Here is a 9,750-nt window from a genome sequence, read left to right as displayed (position 1 = left end):
ATCCAAAACAGTCGCACATATTATACCATATACAAAAATTACTTAAATGCTTCATGAAGCTAGCTTTTTTTAATTTGGAAGCTAGTTGTAACATAATTAATAAGAAATACCATTATTGATGTGATATTTATAAGGTATTTTATATATTTTGAGTACTAAATGAGCTACTACTTTGACATTATAAACTTTATTATTCATTTCATATTGTACATAACATTGAATCGAAGGAAGTAGTGTATCCAGAAAACTTTTTCACCAAATTAAGGTAGATATTTGGACACCTTGAACTGGGACAGTGTGAAACATAGAGACTGTGTAGATAATACATTGTAAATTAAACTTCTTTGTCTTATGATTGAAGATCCGCTATTGTTTCTAGGTACGAGTTCGATAAATATTCTGTATTTCTGTCTAATTTACATATGTAATTAATATGTAAAATATAATGCAAAAGCATTATTGTCCAACATTATTAACTCTCCTAGTGAATTTACAAAAAATAACATCATATGCTCAAATAAGAAATTGATAGCTAAGAAAACACATGAGGAAATTGTCTGTTTGAGCAATTGTAAGATGATAAATCCTCCAAACCCTCGAAAAAATCGTCGCTAAAAACCATAAGGTCTTCATCATTCATACTCGTCATCATTGTATGTCCTTGATCATCAAAGTTACTGTAAAACATTGTCTCTTGTTTGATATTTGATATTGGGAGGATTTCCTCGTCATTTGATGAAACCGAAGGGGTTGTTGGAGAATTAAAGGGCGAGTCCATGGTTATTGGGATGGTTTTACAACCGTCGCTAATAGTAGGGCTTTTTGGAGTAGTCTTGAATTTGTTGCGGTTGATTCCGGCTAAGGAATTCCGGCGAGTTGGTTGTGGGTGGTTGTGCTCCGCCGTGTAGGTTAAAATGTAGATGCTCGGATCGGTGCAACTTTGCTCAACTTGTCTCCTTGCCATACACCCTTTTGAACTGCTACATCTATAATAGCTTCTGTAAAATTCGAACATCATAATATTAGTATTCGTTTTAATAACTCGATCATTAAATAATTGTCATAAAATTATCTTTATTTTGTCAAACTCATGATGAATTTTGAAGTCGGAAACAAAAACAGTTGTATTTACCTTGGATAGATTGAACCTTTGATTGGTTTTTGACCATATTTACGCCAAGCCCATGGATCCGAAGACAAGCCATCGGCTGTTACTTGAGCCACCACTCTCTTTTGTTGATTCTTTCTGTTAATTTATACACACCAACAGGAAAAAGGGTCACTAAAAATCATCATAAATACACGCAAACATCACAATCGAGAAAAAAAGATCCCATAAATTGATCAAGAAAATAGTTCCAAAAATGTTTGAAAGATACATATCTTTAATGCATGGGCCTAAGTATCAATACTGGTGGGTGAATTACTAGATATGTTACCAAAAATTCATTATCACATGCATGGTTTGTGGGTATTTCAAGAAAAGCAAAAAAAACAAAAGAAAAACACACCTTTTCTTGAGCTTTGCTGGTGCAAGTTGAGAGACCTTTGAAGCAGACCCACAAAAGGCCTTATTAATATCAGCTTGTTCTTGATCTTGTTGAACTTCTTGGTAAGAATCATGATGATGATGATGATGATGATGATGAATTGCCTGAAGATCAGCATCGGCAGCACCAGCAAGAGGAGGAGCAGGAAGCTCGATCTCAGTGCCAAAAATAGGATAAAGAGGCTTATAAAGCTGGTCTAATTCATCTCCAACAACAGTTTCCATGGCGAGTGTAGATGCTTGATGATCAAAGAGGTGAGGGAAACAGAAGAGAAGAGCTTGATCATATTCTTTCTTGGTATCAATGGATCCAAAGTAATCATCGTCAGAGTGTTTAGGCCTGATAACAGCTTGTAAAGCCCAGTCCGCCATTTCTGAGATTTCTTGAGGAGAAAGTGAACAAGATGAAGATGGTATGTAAAAGGTGCTTCTGACCTTTTATAATTTAATTGAATTTTGTGCATCAAAAATATTGAATTATTTTTTAATATATTTTATTGTCTGCAAGTGTGTATCCAGTGTACAAGTGGGATTTTGACTTTTGTGTCAAGTCAAAGGGTTGTTTTAATTTAGGGTTGGGGCGAAAACGTAACACGGCATTCGCCTTTTACTCGCTTCTTAAACTCAAGCTTGACTCGACTTTTTTGCATATGTTTTTGCTTCAATATTCAAACCGTCACAATAATATTCTTTTATACACTTTTTTATGTTTTTTTATAAACTTTTTAAAGTTTATCAAAAAATTTCTTCGAACACCAAATTTGAGTATCTTTTAACATATATACGTAGGTTAATGAGCTAAACCATAATCGTTTTCATACATAAGCATTCATTGCATTACAAAGTTGTTAATTATATCCAATTTACGTATATGTCAACCATATATATATATATATATATATATATATATATATATATATATATATATATATATATATATATATATATATATATATATATATATATATATATATATATATATATAAGAGAGAGAGAAAGAGCTAGGTTTAAATGTGGATTGACATCTATTATGTGGACGTGTGAACAGTACTATTCTGTGAGAATGATAAAGAAAATATGTTGTTTAATAATATAAATACGTTTAATCATACATAATTATTGTCATTAAGATACATTTTCACTAATTAAATCATCTATAAAGTTATTATAGATTTATTATTATTATTTTCATTCTGTCAGAATGCTTATTGAGTCGTATTCTGTTATATTGAAAGTGAGTGAAAAATGATGTGTAAGAACAAAAATGAATAAGAATCAGTAAGAATGTATGAAAAATGATGATATTTATGTAAAATTGAACGTATTTACATTACTAAACAACTTATTCTCTTATTAATTCTCATAGAATAGCACTGTGCAAAAGTCCGCACAATAATTATTCATCCATATTATAACCTACCTACCTACCTATATATATAATATATATATATATATATATATATATATATATATATATATATATATATATATATATAGGGAAAAGTGAATATACTCTTAAGGGTATATAAGCTTACGTATCCAAACTCACCATAATAGGTCATTTTGTTTGATATATTTATTATAATGTTCTTCAACTTCAATCCTTAATTTGATTTACTTTCAAGATTTTCAAAATTTCATTATTATCTACCTCTTACATCACATCTTTTTAACAAACATCAATTAAGCTATATATATTATAGTTGAAAATGAAAATTATGTAAAAGGAAAATAAATGTGAAATTTATAAAAATCTTTGAATGATATCAAGTTAGAAGTTGAATTATAAGAACATTAGACAATTACAATGTATATATATATATATATATATATATATATATATATATATATATATATATATATATAATACAAAACGACGTAATATGATGAGTTTGACTACCTAAGCTTATATACCCTTAAGGATATATTCACTTTTCCCATATATATATATATATATATATATATATATATATATATATATATATATATATATATATATATATGATACAAAACGACGTAATATGATGAGTTTGACTACCTAAGCTTATATACCCTTAAGGATATATTCACTTTTCCCATATATATATATATATATATATATATATATATATATATATATATATATATATATATATATATATGATACAAAACGACGTAATATGATGAGTTTGACTACCTAAGCTTATATACCCTTAAGGATATATTCACTTTTCCCATATATATATATATATATATATATATATATATATATATATATATATATATATATATATATATATATATATATAACCCGTAGGAATCACGGTTATAAAATTTATTAAACTATTATAGTAAACAACTCAAAACTATTAAACCATTATTTTTAAAAAAATATACTAATTAAAAGATATATATTTATTAGTTATGTGAGATTATAATCGTTTATTCAAATAAATATGTAAAATTAATTTATAATATATATTAGACATTTTTTATTTGTGAATTAAGGAAAACAATAATATAAAATTTAAAATAGAGAATAAATACATTGACAAATAGCATCACATTAATGAGGACGTCCAATAAATTTAAAATAAAGAACTAATAGATTGACAAGTAGCAACACACTAATTGAGATGTTTAATATGATGACAAATAACAAAAAAGACTACTATTTTATTAGTATATATATATATATATATATATATATATATATATATATATATATATATATATATATATATATATATATATATATATATATATATATATATATATAATAGGTCTGAGACTCGTATATTATATAGATTTATTTAAAGGAAATATTAAACATGAAATTCTAAACATTTGAAAAGTTTGGATTTATAAGAAAAATAAAAAAAGTACTCAATTATTAAAATTTAAATGTTTTTCTCTTTTAAATTTAAACAAATAATTTAGATAAATATACAAAAGCAACTAATGAAACTTTAATTTAGTAATTTTAACATTAAAAGAAGTCCATTAATAAATTGATATGCATTTACTATTACATTCAAATAATATATGAAATTAAATAAAATGATATTTGGAATAAAACATAATCAAAGTAACCATAAAATAATATGTCGCCAACTAAATAAGAATGTGATCACATGTGGTAAAACACACACACACACACACACACACACACACATATATATATATATATATATATATATATATATATATATATATATATATATATATATATATATCATGAAAACCATGAGTTTATAAGATAGAAACCAATAGGAAAATTCCGTTCATGTAGCTTGGTATGCCAATCGGGGCACACATGAATAGGATTGTACCTTGGTGTTCTTTGATCGATAAATTCTCCTCTAGACTTCCAAGATAGAAAGCTCGGTCTCTCTCGATTAGGGGGAGGTTGACTCTTTGTAAATCAGTGTTTGGTTCTTTAGGCTCGTACTTTTTTCCCTTTACGAAGCTCCAGTAGGGGTGCTACGCACGCTTAAAAGTATCAGAAGAAGTTTTTTGTGGGGTAGTGGAGATAATGTTAAAAAAATTTCATGGATTTCTTGGAGTAACACTCTAAACACTCTTAAAAACAGGGGGCTCAACAATTGCAGTCTTCGTGCTATGAATATTTCATTGCTTTTCAAGTGGTGGTGGTGTTTTAAGGCGGGCACGGAAGGGATTTAGAGTGAAGTGATAAAGGGGTTGTATGGGACCAGTGGGGGTTTGGGGTCTATCATCCCAGCCTACCGAAAAAACACCACGTGGGGTATCATTGGTTCTCTAGATAAGGAGCTCCTGACTTATGACTTACCCACTGATTCCTTTCTAAGCTGGGAAACAATGGTATTTTCATTGTTTGTTCTCTCAGAAGAGCTATTGATGTTGTTTATTTCTCTTGTAATACTACCCGAACCCCTTGCTGCAAAGTTGCTCCCCTTAAGATCAATGTGTTTGTTTCGCACCTTAGATTGGATAGGTTACCTAAGAAAGACAATTTGATCAAAAGAGGGATCTCTTTTGCTTCAAACCTCTACTCCCTTTGTAACATTGGTGTGGATTCTCGTGATCATCTATTCCTACGATGTTCCACGGCTGACGAGCTAATGGCTAAATGTAAATGCATATGGGATAAGCCTCCAGACTTGTCCATTTGTAATACTATGGAGGATCTTTGCATTGATAATCCAGACCCCCAGTTGTCGACTTATAAGTAGGTGAAATACAAGGTGGTGATAAGGGCTTGGCTCTGGTGTTTATGGCGCATGAGGAATGACATATGCTTCCTAAACAAGACTAAGACAATGCATGCCCTAGCTTTAGATGTTTTCTGTATCTCCTCTCTATGGTTTAAGCTAGATGTTCGAATTATTTCGTTGAATATAACTCAGATATTTGGATCTAAGCCTTCTTAGGCCTTTTCCCAGTTCCTCATTAGGCTTGTTCTTCAATATATTCATGTGCTGTTAAAAAAAAGACAATAAATAGATTGATAAAGTAAGAAAATTTTAAAATTTCAATAATAAACTATATTGAAATATTATTGTCAATATATGATGATATTGTATTTTAATAAATGAGACTTTAAAAATATTACAATATAATAATACAAAGTAGAAGTATCATATTGAAAAAAGCTTTAATTAAGTAGAGTGATGTATCGAATAAGAAGTTTTTTAATAATTAAAAATTAAAATATGTTGAAATATATAAATACAAAAGTTTGTGAAAATACAGTAGATAATATATATATATATATATATATATATATATATATATATATATATATATATATATATATATATATATATATATATATATATATAACAGTACTACTTTTAATGTAGAACTAAATTATATTGTACTAAATGAGACTTTATAAATAATGCAATAAAATACAAATTTAAGATCGTATTATATTATAAAAAAACAAAAATAAAATTTTATTATATATTCCTTGCAATCATTATAACTACTAAGTTAAAACTTATAAAATATTTAATAAAATAAATTAGTTACTAAAAAAATTTAAAATTAAAATATAATTTTGATCTATTATTAAAGAAATAAAAACCAGTTTTCGTTGTTCAAATAACATTTAATGTGATGATGATAATAAAAAAATATATTAAATAAGGGTTAATTTGTTGTTTATCCAATAGGATCTCACCATTTATGCAAATACAAAAATATTGAGTTAAAATCATAGTTAAAACCAAAGAATAAAATCATAGTTAAAACCAAAAAATGCAGCTGTAATCTAATAAACTTAGTTAAAAAAGTTAAAATAGATTAATAAAGTTAAATAAAAAAATAATTAAAAGGAATTCTATTAGGACCACATGTGTCACTATATAAATAAAGTAAAAAATTAAATATAAACTCTAAAAAATTAATATATGGCATATAGACTATTTGATTTATTATTATTATTATTATTATTATTATTATTATTATTATTATATATATATATATATATATATATATATATATATATATATATATATATATATATATATATATATATATATATATATATTGACATATATAGACATACACAAGTAAGTTTAAAAATTTTGAACTAAATAACCAAAACCTAAGGCTGTACACGAATTCAATAGACACAAATGAGAGTTTTTTCATATTCATTTGTTTAAATTAGTCAAACATATAAACGAACGCGTTTGTTGTTAATGTTTGCCTGTTTATCAAATTGTTTTGTTTATGTTCGTTCGTTTATTTGTGAACATGCTAAATGAACATAAATGAATAAAGATAGAAAAGATAATTAAAAATATATAAACATATAATATAGTAATATAATCAAATACATTTAAATAAAAAGAACAATATAAACGAAAGCTCACCAACATAATTGAACGAAGATCATTGTTCATGTTTGTTCGTCGAAAGAAAAGCGAAAAAGAATTTCTATTCATGTTCATTTATTTATTAAATAAATGAATATAAGCGAGCTTCACATCAAACGCTTAACGAACAGTTCGGTTAACGTTCAATTCGTTTACAGTCCTAACAAACATGTTGAGGATGATAAATTAACTTCTTGTATTAAATAAATGTGTTTTTTCGTATCTTGATGAAACTATCCATTCTATGATAAATTTCTCCAAATTTAGAGGATAGTTGTGGATGAATTTATTCCGACATATTTATAACTATTTGTTGTATGAAATTTGAGTATTAGACAAATGTAAAATTATCTAAGTATTCATACCATTAATAGTCAAATTATGTTATAATTTATGTTCTAATAAATGAAAGTTTTTTTTTTTGTTAAATTTCACACTCTCATTCAAATTGTCAAATGTCATTTTATTGTTATTTTGAATTAATTTCTTTTTCACATGTCATTATATAGGTTTTTCTATTTTAATAAGAGAAATTAAATATTTTCCTACATTTTGTTTCTATATATCATCTTACCCAATTAAATAGTGACTTGTGTAACATTTATTGCTCATTTAATGAAATTTAATGATATTTTTAGATATTAATATGATGCATGTCATCTTTTAAATAGCTAGGAGGATTTGTATGAACAAAATGTAATAGAATATTTAATTTTTCTTTTAATAAATTTCATATAATAGTTTTATGTAATAATAATAATAGATATAGTAACAATTGAATATTAATTTCATTAATTAACTTACCTTCTTATTTTAAAATTTCTAAATTAAAGTTAATTAGTTTATTTTGTTTATTTATTTAAATTTAAAAGATAAAAAAATCAATTTTAATAATTCATTATTTTCTAATTTTATTATAAATCCAAAGATTTTAAATATATAAATATTTATATTTATTTTTTTAATTAAATATTTATATTTATTTTTACTACATATAATATTTATGAAGTGATCACTTTAAAACGGGACATCAAATAATTTATAATAAAAATATATTACATCATAACTATATCAATTTTGAGTGTGAGATTAATTTCGAATGTTCTATACCTTATCGTAATGTAAGAAAATCATGTAGTTTTTTTGGATAGAAACGGTTCTTTTATTAATTTCTTACTATATGTTCCCACTCATATCACCTGTGTGTTTGTATGGTCGCTTTTTGCTATATATATAATCAAGGTCGATCCAAACATATATAGAGCTCGAGACAAAAAGAAAAAAAAAAGACAAATATAATAAAGATTGAAAAAATATCACTTATTTTTCATTATAGATGTGTTTAATTAGTAATAACAAACAACCAAAAATGTTTATTTTTTGAGCTAATTTGAGCTTGAACCAACTTTAGACATTAAGTGTCTATTGATTTATGATAGATACATAAAAAGAAGATTATTTTCCATATCTTTTATTTTCATAGAACAATATGCATAACATTTAAAGAATTATTTACATATATGGGTTTCAATGTTTTCGCATCTCATTTAAACACTAAAAGTTCAACTTGAAAGTTTTGAATTCAAATTTACAATAATAATTGTAGGTTAATAATTTCTTTTGTTGTAACGTGTCTATCGAATTTATGGTTTATATTAAGTGTTGCAATTGACAATCTCTTGTCCAATATTCCGTTTCCTGAAATTCTCGTTTTATGATAACATTATTAAACTACTAATTGAACACATCAATTTAATCATGGCTGGACCCATCATTATAATGTTAACATCAAAACATTGACCGACCGAAAATATCAGTTTTCTTAGTAAGGTAAAAGGAACGAATAAACTTCAACTATATAATCAAACAATTTTACTCATTAAGTCATACATGGAAATACCCTTTATAGGACCTAATTACAAGATGCATTGGAGTGAACGAATGCACAACCAACTCATGAACTACAACTTACATATATCCGTTTTAATAATAGATGATATTACCATCTTAGAATTACTTGTGATTAAATCCATCAAGTAATTTCTAAGCGGATGTTTAACCAATATTTAAAATCTCTATTTCTAAGTACTCATGAATTTTGGAGCAATCCTAATGCAATGTCTAGTCTCTATGGACAATTTACAAGCAATTCATGAGCGTCTTAAATCAATACTTACTCCCAAAGTATGACCGACTGTGGTGCTTCAAATAATTTAATATTTTGGCAGTAAAACATAGAAAGTGAAACGAAATAATAATTTAATTGACAAATAATATCATACAACTTGATTATAACGAAATTTCCATTAATTAATCACTATTCAGTGACAATTTTAATTGATATATAGTTTGAAA

General features: G+C 26.0%; 1 protein-coding gene across 1 annotated transcript; it reads right to left on the bottom strand.

Annotated features, from left to right (window-relative positions):
* Positions 1 to 369: 369 nt before the first annotated feature.
* LOC145034398 (WRKY transcription factor 22-like) lies at positions 370 to 1,973 on the bottom strand. Its single transcript, XM_078982801.1, has 3 exons — positions 1,512 to 1,973; positions 1,133 to 1,246; positions 370 to 998 (listed from the first exon to the last, which is right to left on the bottom strand). Exons 1-3 carry the CDS (start codon positions 1,919 to 1,921, stop codon positions 533 to 535), a joined length of 990 nt encoding a protein of 329 aa, XP_078838927.1. The 5' UTR covers positions 1,922 to 1,973; the 3' UTR covers positions 370 to 532.
* Between the last annotated feature and the right edge of the window lie 7,777 nt (positions 1,974 to 9,750).

This window comes from Lactuca saligna, chromosome 3 (assembly GCF_052625555.1).
Source record: "Lactuca saligna cultivar CGN05327 chromosome 3, ASM5262555v1, whole genome shotgun sequence".
Classification (NCBI taxonomy): Eukaryota; Viridiplantae; Streptophyta; class Magnoliopsida; order Asterales; family Asteraceae; genus Lactuca; species Lactuca saligna.
The sequence above is the reverse complement of the archived record's forward strand: the minus strand, read 5'-3'. Positions and strand labels throughout refer to the sequence as shown.